Raw genomic sequence first — 21,487 nt, forward strand, 5'->3', positions numbered from 1 at the left:
GCCTATCCATGTGAGAGACGCAGACTCGGTCTCAACCTTTAAGTCTTTGTTGAAGACTCATCTCTTCAGTAGGTCCTATGATTGAGTGTAGTCTTGCCCAGGGGTGTGAAGGTGAACGGAAAGGCACTGGAGCGACAAACCGCCCTTTCTGTCTCTGCCTTGCCAGGTCCCCTCTCTCCACTGGGTTTCTCTGCCTCTAACCCTATTACGGGGGCTGAGTCACTGGCACTCTTCCATGCTGTCCCTAGGAGGGGTACGTCACTTGAGTGGGTTGAGTCACTGACGAGATCTTCCTGTCCGGGTTGGTGCTCCCCAATGGTTTGTGCAATGGGAGAGATCTTCATGGGTTATTCTCAGCCTTGTCTCAGAAGAGTAAGTTGGTGGTTTGAAGACATCCCTCTAGTGGTGTGGGGGGCTGTGCTTTGGCAAAGTGAGTGGGGTTATATCCTGGCCACAGTGTCTCCCGACCCCTCCTCTCTCAGCCTCTAGTATTTATGCTGCAGTAGTTTGTGTCAGGGGGCTAGGATCAGTCTGTTATATCTGGAGTCCTGTGTAAATTTAAGTATGCTCTCTCTAACTCTCTCTCTCTTTTCTCAGAGGACCTGAGCAGAGGACCTGGACTGACTCCTTGCAGTCCCCAGTCCACCTGGTCGTGCTGCTGCTCCAGTTTCAACTATTCTGCCTGCGGCTATGGCACCTGACCTGTTCACCGGATATGCTATCTTGTCCCGGACCTGCTGTTTTCGACTCTCTCTCTCTTTACCGCACCTGCTGTCTCTAACTCCGAATGATCGGCTATGAAAAGCCAATTGACATTTACTCCTGAGGTGCTGACCTGTTGCAACCTCTACAACCACAGTGATTATTATTATTTTACACTGCTGGTCATCTATGAAGGTATGAACATCTTGGCCATGTACTGTTATAATCTCCACCCGGCACAGCCAGAAGAGGACTGGCCACCCCTCACAGCCTGGTTCCTCTATAGGTTTCTTCCTAGGTTCCTGCCTTTCTAGGGAGTTTTTCCTAGCCTCCGTGCTTCTACATTTGCATTGCTTGCTGTTTGGGGTTTTAGGCTGTGTTTCTGTATAGCACTTTGTGACATCGACTGATGTAAAATGGCTTTATAAATACATTTGATTGATTGATTATGAAAATGCCATAGATTTCTCTGGCCCATGAAAGCGGTGTCCTGCTTTGCTCTCCGGAGCACAGCGCCACTGAAAGGAGTGATAACTGGGGTGAGGTTGAGTGTTAAGGTGGGTCAACTGAAGTTGGGGATCCCAGTTGTCTGTGTTGCATGCCGTTTGGTGGTGAATGATTCAGTGTGTTTGCCGGATAAAGTCATAAAGTCATAGAACTTATCCCGTGAGAGCTTTTGTTACGAACCCAGTACGGTGTTTCAGGTGTCAAGTTTATGGTCATGTATGAGAAGTGTACAGGAGGGGAGGGGACAAAAGAGTGAGTAGTTTCAGTGGAAAAAGTGGTGTGTGTCAATTGTGGGGATGGCTATGCTGCTGGGGATCAGAAATGTCCTGTGCGAGTGAGACAGGGTGAGGTTGCTAGGGTGAGAGCAGTGCATAAAGTGTCATATGCTGAGGCAGTGAGGAAAGTAGAAGATGGTGGGTTAAGGGTGAGGGAGCCTGAGAGGATCCCTGTGAGTAGTAGGCCAGGACAGAGTGACCTTCTTGGTGTTTATTGCTATGGTCATTAATTGTACTGCACAGATGGAAAGGAAATCCCAGAAGATTGAATTGGTAGTAACAGCAGCAGAGATGTTTTGGCGTATCAGAGATTTCGTGCACAAAAACTACAGGTGGTTTTGAGAGAAGGATTTCCAGCCTCCCAGGCCGACGGCCTTTTGTAGGAACTGTTAGGGCAAAAGTAGTGGGAAGGGGTGCTGGGGCGTGTTGGGGATAGTGGTATATATGCAGTACCAGTCAAAAGTTTGGACACATCTACTCATTTAAGGGTTTTCTTTATTTTTCTACATTGTAGAATAATAGTGAAGACATCAAAATGATGAAATAACACATAGGGAATCATGTAGTAACAAAACAAGTGTTAAACAAATCAAAATATATTTTATATTTGAGATTCTTCAAAGTAGCCACCCTTTGCCTTGATGACAGCTATGCACACTCTTGGCATTCTCTCAACCAGCTCCATGAGGAATGCCTGAAGGAGTTCCCATATATGCTGAGCACTGCTTTTCCTTCACTCTGTGGTCCAACTCATCCCAAACCATCTCAATTGGTTCGAGATTGGGTGATTGTAATTGGTGATTGTGGAGGCCAGGTGATCTGATGCAGCACTCCATCACTCTCCTTCTTGATCAAATATCCCTTACACAGCCTGGAGGTGTGTTGGGTCATTGTCCTGTTGAAAAACAAATGATAGTCCTAAGCGCAAACCAGATGGGACGGCGTATCGCTGCAGAATGCTGTGGTAGACATGCTGGTTAAGTTTGCCTTGAATTCTAAATAAATGACAGACAGTGTCAACAGCAAAGCACCCCGAAACCATCACACCTCCTCCTCCATGCTTCACCAACTCTGCGTCTCGCAAAGAGTGCAATACCTGATCGAAAAGGACGCGGTCGTGTGAATCGGAAGGCCCCATGGACGTGCACACTGGGTCGCGATCTGGATTTGTCTCTAAGCTTTCCCTGTAATCTAAGTGTCCGTCTCCTAGGTGACTATCTGCATTCCATGTGGGAGGAACGTAGCCCTTCACTTTCACAGTCACTTTATCTACGATGAGACCCTCCCTTTCCTTATCTAGGCACCCTTCAGAGTATACACTACTACTGTACCGGTTCCAGTCCCCTCTAGACAGATCAGTCTGTGTCTCTAAACCCAAGGGCATGTTGCCAGGATCCATCGCTGTAGTGTAAGAACAAGACAGATCATCAACACCAGTGTGTAACGTGTCACCATCTCCAAGGGAATGAACCATCCTCTGGCTCTGGTGACATACCGGTAAATACTCTGAGCCAGGAAGACAGCCCAGTGTCCCCAGCCCCAGTCTCTCTGGGTCTGATGCTGTGTGTAAGAGCCTTTGTGTTACAGTTAAACTGTTGGTGTCTGTCTCTGACTTAAGGAAGGTGTTCTGCGTTCCTCTGAGGCGAGGTGCTCCGTGGCTACAGGGGGTGCTCCAGACGCTGCTCCAGTCTGGATGTCTCTGCTGTGTCGTGGGTCCTCCTCTCCTTCAGTCCTCTTCTGCTTGACCAGACGATCCTCCAGGACCTGCAGCCACTGCATCTACAGACTGACACAAGAAGAGAGGAGGTTATTTCCGGCATATGAGTTGAATTGGATAACAACGTCATAGGGAAGTCTCACAAGCTCCCCTATCCTCCTGAGAACCAGCAATTCATTTTTGCCCTCATGCCATACATGCCACTGTGTCAGTGTCATTTGAGAGGACATTCTGGGCATTTCCAGATTAAATAAGAGCTTGTTAATAAAAGTTCTCTGTTCATATTTACTGTTAACTGAGTCATAATTTCCACTACAGTGCAAATATAATACAACAAATCTATACAAATATTTGTTCACATTTGTTTCTTTGTAACATGCTTCTGTTCACCCCAAAAAATATAAAAATTTCAAACCCTTTTTTTTTGTTGACTCTCAGGTGGCTATGGCAGATAAATTAGAACTTACGCGTAGGCAAGTTAATACCGGAGGGTAGTCTTTCTGAAATAAATGCTCACATTTTATTTACAAAGTAACTGTAATTTTTTATGCAGCAATATGACACTAACCTCTATCATGATAACATGCTGGGTTGAGGTTCCACTCCGCTCATCAATAGTGATTGGTTGGTCATCTCTCCATGTATTGTGTCCCGCTGTCTTCACAGAGATCCTGTGGCCTCCAGTGAGATGTCCTTCACCTGAGAGAGTGATTGGGGGGAAAGAGGTGGTTAGGTTAGGTATTGTCAATGCTCAGCTGTATATTTATTTACACTATCTAGAATTGGCGAGGATGTAATGTAACACTTATCAATTTCTTGATATACTTATTATTGAATGATGTATTATGTAACATGCATCTTGACTAAATAATAGTAAAATCAGTAAATCAAGAATCTAGTTAGAATATAATATTTTGTGTCTTTGCACAAGATAGCTAAGTAAATCAGTGGAATTATTACTTTGTATCAAAAACTGACCAAAATGTAATTCTAGGAAACACATCTGAACACATGTACAGAGGGGAACGGGGCGACAGGCACTGAGCTATATATGAAATGCGACGCAGCCTCCACCTCCTTCAACATTTTCTTTCTGGCTTTGAGACATTTCTAAATTAAACACGACATAGTCGTCTTCGAGTTTACAGATATCTGTCTGCCACGACTGCATTCGCTAGCACCTCCACGATGGAGGGTATTTGAGTGTGATAAACCATGCAGTTAGACATGATTGTTAGCAGCTAGCTACCTAGCGTTACCTACATAACATCGATCAACCAAGTCCTGTCTCCAACGCGAACTAAAGTCTACACGGGGTAAGTATGTGATGCTGTGCTGTTAAATTTGTCATATTTGAGTTCCAACATTATGTTAATAAACGTTTAAATAACAACAATAAAAGCGTAAACCTGGTAATTGTTGTTGGTCACTGTTCACTTCCGTTTACACTGAAGAGAAAGGATCTTATTGGTTGGCGTCATAGCGCAAAGCGTGTGGCTAAATGAAAAGGTGATGCGCACTGTTTTTTGAAACACGGTAAAGCTTATTATGTTACATGTCAAATCTCCTATTCGTGATCAGTATCTTTCAAACTCAGTGCAGACTTGTTTAGAAAGAGCAGTGTCTTAGCAAGAACAGAGTAGAATATAATTACTTTATTCCATCTACATCCCCTCTAAGGTAAATATGCAACTGTGCTTTATCTATCCTTGGTTTACTGTCTCTCTAAACACATGTATTTACAAGCCTGGACCCTCTTCTGCTTGGAAGAGAGAGGTGATAGAGATTTCACAGACATACACTCCCTCAGGTACGTACACACAGATAATAAACACACTTTCAACATGGAGTATTTACCCATCCCCACTACGTTTGAGTCCTATAGTGTAGTTACAGAATGACTTCATTGTTGTGAAACCCATCATGGTGGACATAAATTATGTTGTGGATAAATATGAGTCAGCTATGATGAGTCAAACGTCAGACAAACCTGACTAAACTATTTTGACGTGTACAGTAGGTGTTTGTTAGTGTGTAGGTATATTTAGTAAGTGTATATTGGTTATAAAGCTATGTTGGATGTATGCAGAATAGGGTGAGATCAGATAGGATGTATATTAAAGAGATTCTCAATGAAAGTATTAGAATGAAAAAATCAACATTTTGTGTTTATTAAACAGTGTTAAATACACCATATGAAAACTACAAATACACATATCTCAACTAAAAATAAGAATGAACTTGATAAACATTTTCTCATTAAAAGTGTCTTGGGGAAAATATTAAGTTGTTGAATGGAAGTAATGTAACAGGCATTTGTGAACATCATAAATACACTGAACAAAAAACTTGGCTTCCAAGTGGGTGGGCCTATGCCCTCCAAGGCCCCCCATGGCTGCACCCCTGCCCAGTCATGTGATATCAATAGGGCCTAATTAATTTATTTCAATTGACTAATTTCTGTAACTCGGTAAAATCTTTAAAATGGTTGCATGTAGCGTTTATATTTTTGTTCATTGTATTATGTATTATGTTCATGTATGCCTTATACAGTGAGTGTACAAAACGTTATGAACACCTGCTCTTTCCATGACATGAAGAAATATAATATATCTCTTATTGTTGTCACTTGTTAAATCCACTTCAATCCGTGTAGATGAAGGGGAGGAGATGGGACAATTTAGACACGGATTGTGTATGTGTGCCATTCAGAGGGTGAATGGGCAAGACAAAAGATTTAAGTGTCTTTGAATGGGGTATCATAGTAGGTGCCAGGCGCAACAGTTTGTGTCAAGAACTGCAATGCTCCTGGGTTTTTCACACCCAACAGTTTCCCGTATGTATCAAGAATGGTCCACCAGCCAAAGGACATCCAGACAATTTGACAACTGTGGGAAGCATTGGAGGCAATATGAGCCAGCATCCCTGTGGAACACTTGACACCTTGTAGAGTCAATGCCCCAACAAATTGAAGCTGTTCTGAGGGCAAAAATGGGGGTGCAACTAAATATTAGGAAGGTGTTCTTAATGTTTTGTACATTCAGTGTATATCACACAATGTCTGGATGCAATATTCTACCAAAGAATGTCTGTTACTCCCGCTATTCCAAATGCATCTGTGGATCTTTCCTGCTGACAACATTGACAATTATTCTTTCTCTTTACTGCTAGGTTTAATCTATACCTCAGAAGGTATTGAGTGATACGGTTCCTCTATGTTATAGAGTGGAATGGTCATTCTGCTGGTGTATCCTGAGGCAGCTCCTCTCTGAGAACCTCTTCCTGCAGTGTGTACAGGCGAACGGCCTCTCTCCCGTGTGAACCTTCAGGTGCCTATTCAGCTGGTGCTTGCGGGAGAACCTCTTCTCACACTGGGGGCAGCTGTAAGGTTTCTCCCCTGTGTGGACCCTTTGATGCCTCTTCAGGTCACCAGTCTGAGCGAAGCACATGTGACACTGGGTACAGCTGAAGGGTTTTACCCCTGTGTGGACCCTCTGGTGGATCTGCACCTGTTTTGGGAAACTGAAGGCCTTCCCACAGAACGAACACGGGAAGCGCTTCTCTTTGCCACCAGATCGACTGACAGCATTAATCCTAATACTGTAATTTGTCAATGGGCTTGTGTAGCCATTTAGTGTTGAGGCACTGGCATTTTCTGAGGTTTGGTTTAACATTAGGAGAGTGTGAGGAGGATGAAGGCCAGGGAGTGTCTGTGTTGTCGCAGGGTCCATGTTCCAGTTGATAGATCGTATAGAAGGCAGGCTGAAGGCAGCATCTGTTAGGGAGTTAACCTGAGGCGCCATCAGTCTCTCTGAATCACAACTATAGGAGCAGGACGGAGCATCGTTAACAGAGTCTGTTTCTGTTCTCTCCCGCTGCATACGGACACCTCTCTGTCCCCGTGGACTAAATCTACACCTCACCCTGGTCTCAGCCAGTCTGTTGTCATGGAGACTAAATTCGTACGTTGTTTTGTGTTCCACTGTCTGTTCCTGGTTGTGGTCAACAGTGTTGTTCCCCAGTCCAGAGTTGAAGACGCTATCCCAGCCGCTGACGTCCACTATGTCGCCTCTGGTCCTGGCCTGCTCAGTGATGCCTTCCCCCAGGCTCTTGGCTGCACCCGTCTGAGTCTGGGAATCCAAGATGGCCACCCAGTCTCCTCTGATAGCCTCCACCCAACCACCTGCAGGAAGACGTTACAAAATACACTTTAAAAAACATGGCAGAGAACTCTACATGTTGAGATTTTAAGTCAATTACCTGGTCAAGTTCATACATTATAAAGTGTTTTTGTATGTAAACATAAGTTGTATTGATTTCATTTTATGAATGAAGAAAAAATAATAGCCAGGCACATCACTATTCACATTGAGGTATATCTATTAGCAGTGACTACTTTTTGACTATGGCCGTGATGGCATTCTATTCACTCTAATTATGCTAAATTCTCTGAGTAAATCGTCTAACATTTGAACCGTATACGGTAGAGACATGGGGCGTGGACTATTGTTTTCCTGCTGTAAACCATTATTGAATTGACATATTTTATTAAAACCATGAAAGAAAAAAATTATTGTATGGGTGAACATGTCATGTATCCCGCAGCATCACAATGGGATTCGATGAGTTCTAGCTTCCGTTGCTAGGGTTGTTGGTCGAACTTCCAACATTTTGACCGGCCTACGTAATGAACCAAACGTCTGTTGTGATACTAGTTTTTCTGATGTCATTTACTATTGAATGGACATATTTGTATGAACCTTGAATGAAAAAAATTGTTACTGGTGAATATCCAATGTTATGTTCTAATATGTACAGTCACCTCAAATTATTGACACCCTTGATAAAGATGAGCATAAAAGACCGTATACAATAAATAATTCAAATGCTGAGATATATTGTATGCTCAAATTATATTATTTTATAATAACACAATTGGTCAGAGATTTTGTTTAACAAACCATAAAAATACATCTCAAAGATCGGTGTCAAAGTTATTGGCACCCCTGTATTCAATACTCCAGCACACACCCTTTGCGAGGACAACAACACAGAGACGTTTTCTAAAATGTTTTATGAGATTGGAGAACACATTGGGAATGAATTTACACCATTCCTCCATACATAATCTTTCCAGATCCTTGATATCCTTCGTTTGTGCTTATGGACTGTCCTCTTCAAACCACAGGTTTTCAATGGGGTTGATGTCCGGAGACTGAAATGGCCTTTGCAAAATGTTGATTTTTGCGGTCAATTAACCATTTCTTTGTGGATGTTGATGTGTGCTTGGGGTTATTGTCTTGCTGGAAGATCCACTTGCGGACTAGTTTCACCCTCCTGGCAGAGGCAACTAGGCTTTTGGCTAAAATGTCCTGGTACTGGGTAAAGTTCATGATGCCGTTGACCTTAACAAGGGCCCCAGGACCAAAGGAAGCTAAATACCCCCATAACGTCAAAGATCCATCACCATATGCTTCCGTTTTTCGACACCAAACCCACCACTGGTGTGCATGGCCAAAGAGCTCCATTTTCCTGTCAATTGACCAGAGCACCTTCTGGAGTTTTCTAAATGGGATTGGTACTTGGATTGAAACCAGTACAATGAGGAGCTAGCGTCTTGTAGGAGTGACACCACCTGTCGGAAGACAATGTGCTATATGTAGGTCTCTCTTACCTTGCTCCCCCATCTTTAGTCCACTCAGCAGATCGATGCTCTCTGGTCCGTCTTCTATTGTCTCCTCTTTGACCAGCAGCAGATCAGGCTTCCCATCCTCCATGTCTACTGACTGTAAGAGATACAGAGTGAGAGGATGTTGGATCAAGAAAGCTGATATGAGCACCCTGCTATGGAGAGGCTTTGTGGATACAGGCCCTGACCGAATACCATTCAGACAGTAGTTCACAGTGGGCTCACCTCAGTGAGATTGTGTGTGGTCCTGTGCTGCTCAGCTGGTTCCTCTGTGAGTTCAGGAGGAGGTGTAGTCTGGTTGTCTGCCATGATCATGGTCCCCTCAGGGTTCCCCAGAGCCTCCTCCTTTACCAGCAGCACCTCTAGTCCCTCCTGGAAGAGACAGGTGATACAGACATACACTCCCTCAGGTACGTACACAGATAAACACACTTTAAACATAGTGTTTACCCATCCACACTACATTTGATTCCTATACTGTAGTTACAAAATGATTTCATTGATGTTAAACCCATCATGGTGGACATAAATATGATGCTGTAGATAAATATGAGTCAGCTATGATAAGTCAAAAGTCAGACAAACCTGACTAAACTATTTTGATGTGTATATTAGTTATAAAGCGCTGTTGGGTGTTTGCAAAATAGGGTGAGATCAGATGTGATGTATACTAAAGAGAGTGTCAATGAAAGTCTTAGAATGAATAGTCCCATTTTGTATTTATTAAACAAAGTTTTAAAATACACCACATGAAAACCACACATACATGTGTCAACAACAACAAATATAACTTAAACTAGAACAGCCTCAATTTGTCAGGGCATGTACTCCACAAGGTGTTGAAAGAGTGCCACAGGGATGCTGGTCCATGTTGACCCCAAGGCTTCCCAAAAGTTGTGTCAAGTTGGCTGGATGTCCTTTGGGTGGTGGACCATTCTTGATACATGAGCATAAAAACCCCAGCAGTGTTGCAGTTCTTGACACACTCAACCCTGTGCACCTGGCACCTACTACCATACCCCGTTCAAAGGCATTTAAATCTATTGTCTTGCTCATTTACCCTCTGAATGGCAAACATGCACAATCCATGCCTCAATTGTCTCAAGGCTTAAAAATCCTTCTTTAACCTGTCTCCTCCCCTTCATCGAAACTAATTGAAGTGGATTTAACAAATGATATTAACAAGGGATTGTAGCTTTCACCTGGTCAGTCTATGTCATGGAAAGAGCAGGTGTTTCTAATGTTTTGTACACTTAGTGTATATACAGTTGAAGTCAGAAGTTTACATACACCTAAGCCAAATACATTTAAACTCAGTTTTTCACAATTCCTGACATTTAATCCTAGTACAAAATTCATTGTCTTAGGTCAGTTAGGATCACCACTTTATTTTAAGAATGTGAAATGTCAGAATAATACTAGAGAGAATGATTTATTTCAGCTTGTATTTCTTTCATCACATTCCCAGTGGGTCAGAAGTTTACATACACTCAATTAGTATTTGGTAGCATTGCCTTTAAATTGTTTATCTTGGGTCAAATGTTTCGGGTAGCCTTCCACATGCTGCCTATTCCTCCTGACAGAGCTGGTGTAACTGAGTCAGGCTTGTGGCTTCTTCCTTGCCGAGCGGCCTTTCAGGCTATGTTGATATAGGACTCCTTTTACTCTGGATATAGATACTTTTGTACCCGTTTCCTCCAGCATCTTCACAAGGTCCTTTGCTGTTGTTCTGGGATTGATTTGCACTTTTCGCACTAAAGTACGTTCATCTCTAGGAGACAGAACGCGTCTCCTTCCTGAGCGGTATGACGGCTGTGTGGTCCCATGGTGTTTATATTTGCGTACTATTGTTTGTACAGATGAACCTGGTACCTGATACAACCTCTCTCATCATCACCCAGTGTCTGGGCTTACCTCCGCTGTACCCGCACCCCACCATACCCCTGTCTGCACATTATGCCCTGAATATATTCTACCATGCCCAGAAATCTGCTCCTTTTATTCTCTGTCCCCAACGCCCTAGGCGACCAGTTTTGATAGCCTTTAGCCGCACCCTCATTCTACTCCTCCTCTGTTCCGCAGGTGATGTGGAGGTAAACCCAGGCCCTGCATGTCCCCAGGCACCCTCATTTGTTGACTTCTGTGATCGAAAAAGCCTTGGTTTCATGCATGTCAACATCAGAAGCCTCCTCCCTAAGTTTGTTTTACTCACTGCTTTAGCACACTCTGCTAACCCTGATGTCCTTGCCGTGTCTGAATCCTTGCTCAGGAAGGCCACCAATAACATTTTCCGTCAAGATAGAACTGCCAAAGGGGGAGGAGTTGCAGTCCACTGCAGAGATAGCCTGCAAAGTAATGTCATACAGCTCCCAGCTGTGCCCTGGACACCATTTGTGAATTGATCGCCCCCCATCTAGCTTCAGAGTTTGTTCTGTTAGGTGACCTAAACTGGGATATGCTTAACACCGGCAGTCCTATAATCTAAGCTAGATGCCCTCAATCTCACACAAATCATCAAGGAACCCACCAGGTACAACCCTAAATATGTAAACAAGGGCACCCTCATAGACGTCATCCTGACCAACTGGCCCTCCAAATACACCTCCGCTGTCTTCAACCAGGATCTCAGCGATCACTGCCTCATTGCCTGTATCCGCTACGGAGCCGCAGTCAAACGACCACCCCTCATCACTGTCAAACGCTCCCTAAAACACTTCTGTGAGCAGGCCTTTCTAATCGACCTGGCCTGGGTATCCTGGAAGGACATTGACCTCATCCCGTCAGTTGAGGATGCCTGGTCATTCTTTAAAAGTAACTTCCTCACCATTTTAGATAAGCATGCTCCGTTCAAAAAATGCAGAACTAAGAACAGATATAGCCCTTGGTTCACTCCAGACCTGACTGCCCTCGACCAGCACAAAAACATCTTGTGGCGGACTGCAATAGCATCGAATAGTCCCCGCGATATGCAACTGTTCAGGGAAGTCAGGAACCAATACACGCAGTCAGTCAGGAAAGCTAAGGCCAGCTTCTTCAGGCAGAAGTTTGCATCCTGTAGCTCCAACTCCAAAAAGTTCTGGGACACTGTGAAGTCCATGGAGAACAAGAGCACCTCCTCCCAGCTGCCCACTGCACTGAGGCTAGGTAACACGGTCACCACCGATAAATCCATGATTATCGAAAACTTCAACAAGCATTTCTCAACGGCTGGCCATGCCTTCCGCCTGGCTACTCCAACCTCGGCCAACAGCTCCGCCCCCCCCGCAGCTACTCGCTCAAGCCTCTCCAGGTTCTCCTTTACCCAAATCCAGATAGCAGATGTTCTGAAAGAGCTGCAAAACCTGGACCCGTACAAATCAGCTGGGCTTAACAATCTGGACCCTCTATTTCTGAAACTATCCGCCGCCATTGTCGCAACCCCTATTACCAGCCTGTTCAACCTCTCTTTCATATCGTCTGAGATCCCCAAGGATTGGAAAGCTGCCGCAGTCATCCCCCTCTTCAAAGGGGGAGACACCCTGGACCCAAACTGTTACAGACCTATATCCATCCTGCCCTGCCTATCTAAGGTCTTCGAAAGCCAAGTCAACAAACAGGTCACTGACCATCTCGAATCCCGCCGTACCTTCTCCGCTGTGCAATCTGGTTTCCGAGCCGGTCACGGGTGCACCTCAGCCACGCTCAAGGTACTAAACGATATCATAACCGCCATCGATAAAAGACAGTACTGTGCAGCCGTCTTCATCGACCTTGCCAAGGCTTTCGACTCTGTCAATCACCATATTCTCATCGGCAGACTCAGTAGCCTCGGTTTTTCGGATGACTGCCTTGCCTGGTTCACCAATTACTTTGCAGACAGAGTTCAGTGTGTCAAATCGGAGGGCATGCTGTCCGGTCCTCTGGCAGTCTCTATGGGGGTGCCACAGGGTTCAATCCTCGGGCCGACTCTTTTCTCTGTATATATCAATGATGTTGCTCTTGCTGCGGGTGATTCCCTGATCCACCTCTACGCAGATGACACCATTCTAAATACTTCCGGCCCGTCCTTGGACACTGTGCTATCTAACCTCCAAACGAGCTTCAATGCCATACAACACTCCTTCCGTGGCCTCCAACTGCTCTTAAACACTAGTAAAACCAAATGCATGCTTTTCAACCGTTCGCTGCCTGCACCCGCATGCCTGACCAGCATCACCACCCTGGATGGTTCCGACCTTGAATATGTGGACACCTATAAGTACCTAGGTGTCTGGCTAGACTGTAAACTCTCCTTCCAGACTCATATCAAACATCTCCAATCGAAAATCAAATCAAGAGTCGGCTTTCTATTCCGCAACAAAGCCTCCTTCACTCATGCCGCCAAACTTACCCTAGTAAAACTGACTATCCTACCGATCCTCGACTTTGGCGATGTCATCTACAAAATTGCTTCCAACACTCTACTCAGCAAACTGGATGCAGTTTATCACAGTGCCATCCGTTTTGTCACTAAAGCACCTTATACCACCCACCACTGCGACTTGTATGCTCTAGTCGGCTGGCCCTCGCTACATATTCGTCGCCAGACCCACTGGCTCCAGGTCATCTACAAGTCCATGCTAGGTAAAGGTCCGCCTTATCTCAGTTCACTGGTCACGATGGCAACACCGTAGCACGCGCTCCAGCAGGTGTATCTCACTGATCATCCCTAAAGCCAACACCTCATTTGGCCGCCTTTCGTTCCAGTTCTCTGCTGCCTGTGACTGGAACGAATTGCAAAAATCGCTGAAGTTGGAGACTTTTATCTCCCTCACCAACTTCAAACATCTGCTATCTGAGCAGCTAACCGAGCGCTGCAGCTGTACATAGTCTATCGGTTAACAGCCCACCCATTTTTACCTACCTCATCCCCATACTGTTTTTATTTATTTACTTTTCTGCTCTTTTGCACACCAATATCTCTACCTGTACATGACCATCTGATCATTTATCACTCCAGTGTAAATCTGCAAAATTGTAATTATTCGCCTACCTCCTCATGCCTTTTGCACACAATGTATATAGACTCCCCTTTTTTTCTACTGTGTTACTGACTTGTTAATTGTTTACTCCATGTGTAACTCTGTGTTGTCTGTTCACACTGCTATGCTTTATCTTGGCCAGGTCGCAGTTGCAAATGAGAACTTGTTCTCAACTAGCCTACCTGGTTAAATAAAGGTGAAATAAAAAATTAAAAAATTAAAAAAAATTGGAAATTGCTCCCAAGGATGAACCAGACTTGTGGAGGTCTACATATTTTTTTCCTGAGGTCTTGGCTGATTTCTTTTGATTTTCCCATGATGTCAAGCAAAGAGCCACTGAGTTTGAAGGTAGGCCTTGAAATACATCCACAGGTACACCTTCAATTGATTCAAATTATGTCAATTAGCCTAACAAAAGCTTCTCAGGCCATGAGATAATTTTCTGTAATTTTCCAAGCTGTTTAGAGGCACAGTCAACTTAGTGCATGTAAACTTCTGACCCACTGGAATCACAATGAATTAAGTAAAATAATGTGTCTATAAACAATTGTTGGAAAAACTAGATGTCCTAACCGACTTGCCAAAACTATAGTTTGTTAACAAGAAATATGTGAAGTGGTTGAAAAACAAGTTTTAATGACTCCAACCTAAGTGTATGTAAACTTCCGACTTCAACTGTGTGTGTATATATATATATATATATATATATATATATATATATATATATATATATATATATATATATATATATATATACATACACATACACACATACAGTGGGGAGAACAAGTATGTGATAACACTGCTGATTTTGCAGGGTTCCTACTTACAAAGCATGTAGAGGTCTGTCATTTTTATCATAGTACACTTCAACTGTGAGAGACGGAATCTAAAACAAAAAAAACAGAAAATCACACTGTATAATTTTTAAGTAATTAATTTGCATTTTATTGCATGGCATAAGTATTTGATCACCTACCAACCAGTAAGAATTTCGGTTCTCACAGACCTGTTAGTTTTTCTTTGAGAAGCCCTCCTGTTCTCCACTCATTACCTGTATTAACTGCACCTGTTTGAACTCGTTACCTGTATAAAATACACCTGTCCACACACTCAATCAAACAGACTCCAACCTCTCCACAATGGCCAAGACCAGAGAGCTATGTAAGAACATCAGGGATAAAATTGTAGACCTGCACAAGGCTGGAATGGGCTACAGGACAATAGGCAAGCAGCTTGGTGAGAAGGCAACAACTGTTGGCGCAATTATTGGAAAATGGAAGAAGTTCAAGATGACGGTCAATCACCCTCGGTCTGGGGCTCCATGCAAGGTCTCACCTCGTGGGGCATCAATGATCATGAGGAAGGTGAGGGGTCAGCTCAGAACTACACGGCAGGACCTGGTCAATGACCTGAAGAGAGCTGGGACCAGTCTCAAAGAAAAGCATTAGTAACACACTACGCCGCCATGGATTAAAATCCTGCAGCGCACGCAAGGTCCCCCTGCTCAAGCCAGCGCATGTCCAGGCTCATCTGAAGTTTGCCAATGACCCTCTGGAGGATCCAGAGGAGGAATGGGAGAAGGCCATGTGGTCTGATGAGACAAAAATATAGCTTTTTGGTCTAACCTCCACTCGCCGTGTTTGGAGGAAGAAGAAGGATGAGTACAACCCCAAGAACACCATCCCAACCGTGAAGCATTGAAGATGGGTCGTGGCTGGGTCTTCCAGCATGACAACGACCCAAAACATACAGCCAGGGCAACTAAGGAGTGGCTCCATAAGAAGCATCTCAAGGTCCTGGAGTGGCCTAGCCAGTCTCCAGACCTGAACCCAATAGAAAATCTTTGGAGGGAGCTGAAAGTCCGTATTGCCCAGCGACAGCCCCAAAACTTGAAGGATCTGGAGAAGGTCTGTATGGAGGAGTGGAACAAAATCCCTGCTGCAGTGTGTGCAAACCTGGTCAAGAACTACAGGAAATGTATGATCTCTGTTTGCAATTACAAAGGTTTCTGTACATCAGAAAAGCAGAACTTAATATCTGGTATCAAATACTTATGTCATGCAATAAAATGCAAATTAATTACTTAAAAATCATACAATGTGATTTTCTGGATTTTTGATTTTAGATTCCGCCTCTCACAGTTGAAGTGATATGATAAAAATTACAGACCTCTACATGCTTTGTAAGTAGGAAAACTTGCAACATCGGCAGTGTATCACATACTTGTTCTCCCCACTGTATATATATCACACAATGTCTGGATGCAATATTCTACCCAGAAATATTGAACACTGAAATCTGTCACTCGTTATTCCAGATGCATCTGTGGATATTTTCTGCTGACAACAATGAAAATTCAACTTTGTCTTTCATGCAGGGTTTGATCTAAATGTCAGCAGCTATCCAGTTGAATGGTTGTTCTGCTGGTGTATCCTGAGGTAGCTCCTCTCCGAGAAACTCTTTCCCCCGTGTGGACCTTCAGGTGCATTTTCTGCTGGTGCTGGTGGGAGAATCTCTTCTCACACTGGGGGCCGCTGTAGAGTTCTCCCCTGTGTGGACCCTCTGATGCCTTTTCAGGTTGAACGAGTGGGAGAAACTGGCCCGGCAAAGGTGGCAGACGAACGGTTTCTCCCCTGTGTGGACCCTCTGGTGTCTCTTCAGGTTGCCAGCCTCAGCGAAGCGCATATGACACTGGGTACAGTTGAAGGGTTTCTCCCCTGTGTGGACCCTCTGGTGAATCTCCACCTTCTGGAGGCAGCTGAAGCCTTTGTTACAGAACATGCAGAGGAACGGTTTGTCTTTACTATTGCCTGATGTTGCGCCCCCTCCCTGTACCTGGGCTCTAACCCTGTCGTTTGAGTTCAATACCTGATCAAAAAGGACGTGGCCGTGTGAATCAGAAGGCCCCATTGACATGGACACTGGGTCGCATTCCCTGAACACGTGTAAAGGGGAGTGCGTTGCGACATTTAGATTTGTCTCTAAACTTTTCCTGTAATCTAAGAAGTCACTGTTGTTGCCCTGCGAGTGTTGTTCTCCTAAGTGAGTTTCGTCTGGATTCCATTTCAGAGGAGTGTCTCCCTCCCCTTTCACAGTCACCTCATCTTCGACCAGACCCGCCCCTTTCTTATCTAGGCACCCTTCAGAGTATACACTTGTACTGTACCGGTTCCAGTCCTCTCTCATTGGATTAGTCTGTGTATCAAAGCCCACAAGCATGTCACCAGGTATCATCTCTGTCTCTGTAGCATATGAACAGGACAGATCATTGCCAGTCTGTAGCGTGTCACCTGAGTCCTGATGGGACAGAACCGTCCTCGGGCTCAGGTTACCGCGAAGTAAATACTCTGAGCGGGGAGCAGGAGTACAGCCCAGTCGCTCCAGCACCGTTAAAGTCTTTGTATCGGTCTCTGACTTGAGGACGGTGTTCGGCTTTCCACTGACCTCCGTGATGCTGTGTCGGCTCATGGGCTGTGCTGGGGCAGTGGTGGGGTCCTCTGTGGCTACAGGGGGCGCTCCAGTCTGGATGTCTCTACTGTGCCGTGGGTCATCCTCTCCTTCAGACCTCTCCTGCTTAACCCCAGGACCTGCAGCTTCTGCATCTGCAGACTGACACAAGAGAGGAGGTTATTATGAAAGTCCTGCCTACTTCCTGTTTCCAGTCCCATATACTTCCTGTTTCCAGTCCCATATGGTTCTTGCATGGGCTTCAACCTTATATCATCAAATTCACAACGCAGTCATATAAGATACCTGAAAACATTCGACTCTTAAAAAGTAAGACACATTGGTGAAAGTTAAAGTCTAATTTGAACTACAACTCAGCAGCCTGGACAGGACAATAAAAACCTGATAGTGACCGTCCGTTCTGCGTTTTATATTAGATTACACTGGAGCTTTTGTCTGAACATTGCCAGACAGTACTTTTTTATAAAGGCTAAAAATATATGTTTTCTGTAGACCGACAAACTGTCGAAAGACAAAGACTTGTTCAGCTGGTGGGAGTTGTAGTTCTAATGAAACAGTTCTAACGTTTCGGCTTTGTGCTTCTTCTTGGCTGTCAAATAAGGTGAAAACCGGTATATGGTGGGAAAATTCACTCGGAAACACATACATTTTGATATGTCTTATATGACCGTGTTTAATGAATTTTACGATGCAAATTATTAACCTACAAAACAAGAAAGTACAACTTTCATGGTGCATTGAACAACAATGGGCTTGTTTGAGTGGTAAGCAACCCACTAGACGGAAGTCGAGGAGTGAAGTCTGGAGGTGCATCTTCCAAAGCCAAACGTCAGGCTCTGTAGTGGTTTTCCAACAGCAAGGCTCAGATTAACATGGTAGTGTCCAAATACCTTGTATTGTTTATAAAAGTTTGTCTGTATGAATATCAAAATGAACTATTCTATACTCCTATATCCCACACTTACAAACTGCAAACGTAACGCGTATACAATTAGAGAGATGTCTCAAAGGGAGATCTGGGCCTAAAATCTGTCTTCTCCAGAAGGTGGCATTTGTTGTTTTTTTTGCTCACTAAGTGTGTAGTTTTTATATGGAGTTCAATGAGTGTCAAATTTGGTTAACAAATGTTATGACTTATTTGCTACATGTGACTTAATTGACTGAATAGAATTTATAATAATTAGGTTGTTTTGAGTGTACTTAAGACAGATGGTTACTTAATACAAAAACAAACCAAAGGTTGCGATTTAGAATCTCATCACAGACAATTTTAGCTACACTGTACAAAAATATAAAAGCAACATGTAAAGAGTTGGACCAATGTTTCATGAGCTGATATAAAAGATCCCAGACATTTTCCCTATACGCACAAAAAAACGTATTTCTCTCAAATGTGGTGCACAAATGTGTTTACATCTCTGTTAGTGAGCATTTCTGCTTGGCCAAAATAATCCATCCACATGACAGGTGTCATTGCACAGGTTCACCTTGTGCCGGGGACAATAAAAAGGACACTCTAAAATGTGCAGTTTTGTCACACAACAGAATGCCACAGATGTTTGAGGGAGCATGCGACTAGTATACTGACTACAGGAATGTCCACCAGAGCTGTTGCCAGATAATTTAGTGTTCATTTCTCTACCGTAAGCCACCTCCAATGTTGTTTTAGAGAATTTGGCAGTACGTCCAACCAGCCTCACAACCGCAGACCATGTGTATGGCGTCCTGTGGGCGAGCAGTTTGCTACTGACCCTTAAGAATTCGATAACAATGTCATAGGGAAGTCTCACAAGCTCCCCTATGGCAGATAAATAAGGATGTACAAATTAATAGCTGACCTCTATCATGATAACATGCTGGGTTGAGGTTCCACTCTCATCAACAGTGATTGGTTGGTCATCTCTCCATGTATTGTGTCGTGCTGGCTTCACAACCCTCCTGTGGCCTCCAGTGAGATGTCCTTCACCTGAGAGAGTGATTGGGGGAGAAGAGGTGGATGGTTAGCTATTGTCAATGTTCAGTGGTTTTTGTAAACTATTGGCAGTTTTGACAAGATTTGGAAAGAATGTAAGGTAACACTTATCATAACTTCTTAATATACTATTATTCATATGTATTGTGTTCCATTTATCACATTGTTTTCATTGAGTAAATAATAGGAAATGCAGTTAATCAATAATCTGGTTAGAATATGATGTGTCTTTGCGCAAAATAAGTAATTAGAGGAATTACTGCACACTATTCAAAAACTGACCAAGACCCAATTCTGGGTAACACATATGAACACGTGCAGGGGGGGGACAGGCGCTAAACCATATAAACATCGACAGGCTGCGCATCCTCTGCCTTCCAGGAAATGTACCTCTTGCTATGCTTCGGTGTCGGTCGAGGATCTTGACACTACTGGGATGACTGGCGGGGACGCGCTCCCGTGCCACCTTCAGTTCAAGCAGCTGTAGTTTCCTCCGTAATGCCCTGTTTTCTTTCTGGCTTTGAGAAATTTCCAAACGAAACACTGCATAGTCGTCGTCTACGAGTTTACAAATGTCTGCCACGGCTGCATTCGCAAGCACCTCCATAATGGAGGCTATTTGAGTGTGAAAAACCAAACAGTTAGCCATTGTTAGCAGCTAGGTAGATAACATCTATCAACTAAGTCCTATATCCAACGAGAATTAAAGACTATATGGGCTAAGTGTGTGATGCTGTGCGGTTAAATTTGTCATATTTTGATTTTCATGGTGTTAACGTCCAAATAAAAACGCAAATGTGGAAATTGTTCTTGGTCACTGTTCACTTCCGTTTACACAGAAGAGAAACGACGTTATTGGTTGGCGTCATAGCTCAAAGGGTGTGGTTAAATGAAAACGGTACGCTCGCTAGTCATGTGCGGGTCAGTTTTTTGTTCACACGCAATTGCTAATAACTTATCCGCAACCGCCCGACTAAACGTGATAAAGTGAACATTTAAGTCATGCACCCGACCCTTACCCGCAAATATAGAAAATCCGATGTAGGCTACTGTCAAATATGTCGGAACGAAATTTTGACAGAGGCCGCATGATTTTTTTGTTGCTGCCTAATTTAGATATGTTTCTGCTTATCATTTCCGACATTTTGGTAGGCTATTTGTTAGTCAACATATACTTATATACATGTAGCTTGTCTCCTGTTATTATATTACAATCATTTCGCTACACCCACAATAACATCTGCTAAAAATGTGTACGTGACCTATAACATTTGATTTTGATATGTTGCCCTAGAAGATGAAATAAACCCTTGCTCAACAGAATGTCATAAATTATTGAATGAATGTTTCAATGGGTGAATTTTTCACCTGCATTTCTGCTTCTTTCGTTTAGGGACCAGGGAGAAAATGCAAAATCCAAAATATGTTCTGTGCAAAATGTCCGTTTGATCGGTTGTAAGGAAATAGAAACCTGTGAAATCGACCTAACATGTTTCTGTAAGATTTCAGTTGGGCTTGGAAGCATATTTGATTAGATTTATTAGGATCCCCATTAGCCGATGCAAATGGCAACGGCTAGTTCCACTGGTGTCCGACAGTTTACATAAGTTTAAAAACATGAACATGTAGTGTGTGTGTGTGTGTGCATCTGTCAGTTACACATACATGTCAGTACATACATAGAAGTAGGACACGCCCCCCCCCCCCCCCCCCCCCCCATTGAGAGAGACACAGCTGCATGTGAGCTCACATATTTTTTTAACAGTGTCTTTTACAAAAGGTTTTCTTTTTCCAAGCTATACGGAGGGTGCTGTTTGTTTGCAAGAGCAAAGACCTGAGGACACCATCCAACCTGGAACTGGGTGATTCGTGTTTGGTCTGATGCTATTTTCAAAGCCAAGAAGAAAAAAAGAAAACAAAAGTACATTACAATGATATTTTATTTTAGGGGGACTGAATGCCTTCCTCCGACACCGCCTGGTATAGAGGTCCTGGATGGCAGGAAGCTTGGCCCCAGTGATGTACTGGGCCGTTCGCACTACCCTCTGCTCTGTCCTCTTTTTCCTGTAGTCCACAATCATCTCCTTTGTCTTGATCACGTTGAGGGAGAGGTTGTTGTCCTGGCACCACACGGCCAAATCTCTAACCTCCTCC

General features: G+C 43.8%; 1 protein-coding gene and 1 long non-coding RNA gene across 4 annotated transcripts in view; both read right to left on the reverse strand.

Annotated features, from left to right (window-relative positions):
• Positions 1-2,111: 2,111 nt before the first annotated feature.
• Positions 2,112-4,680, reverse strand: LOC118941344. The gene is made up of 3 exons (XR_005037587.1): positions 4,611-4,680; positions 3,770-3,900; positions 2,112-3,270 (listed from the first exon to the last, which is right to left on the reverse strand). It is a non-coding gene; the product is annotated as an uncharacterized LOC118941344 (long non-coding RNA).
• Positions 4,681-6,127: 1,447 nt separating this feature from the next.
• LOC110498659 overlaps positions 6,128-21,487 on the reverse strand; it is a 40,341-nt gene continuing 24,981 nt past the window's right edge. Inside the window, exons 1-6 of one of the 3 annotated variants that reach the window (XM_036953763.1) lie at positions 19,724-20,186; positions 19,200-19,327; positions 17,338-17,502; positions 9,116-9,262; positions 8,876-8,987; positions 6,128-7,384 (exon numbers count right to left, since the gene is read on the reverse strand). In XM_036953763.1, the coding sequence (XP_036809658.1) occupies positions 6,420-7,384; positions 8,876-8,987; positions 9,116-9,262; positions 17,338-17,502; positions 19,200-19,327; positions 19,724-19,982 (1,776 nt within the window). In that variant the 5' untranslated portion in view covers positions 19,983-20,186 and the 3' untranslated portion in view covers positions 6,128-6,419. Of the gene's footprint in view, positions 7,385-8,875; positions 8,988-9,115; positions 9,263-17,337; positions 17,503-19,199; positions 19,328-19,723; positions 20,187-21,487 lie in introns of those variants that run through there. The other 2 variants (XM_036953762.1, XM_021575304.2) reach the window with 2 other exon arrangements.

The sequence above is a fragment of the Oncorhynchus mykiss genome, chromosome 19, assembly GCF_013265735.2.
Source record: "Oncorhynchus mykiss isolate Arlee chromosome 19, USDA_OmykA_1.1, whole genome shotgun sequence".
Lineage (NCBI taxonomy): Eukaryota > Metazoa > Chordata > Actinopteri > Salmoniformes > Salmonidae > Oncorhynchus > Oncorhynchus mykiss.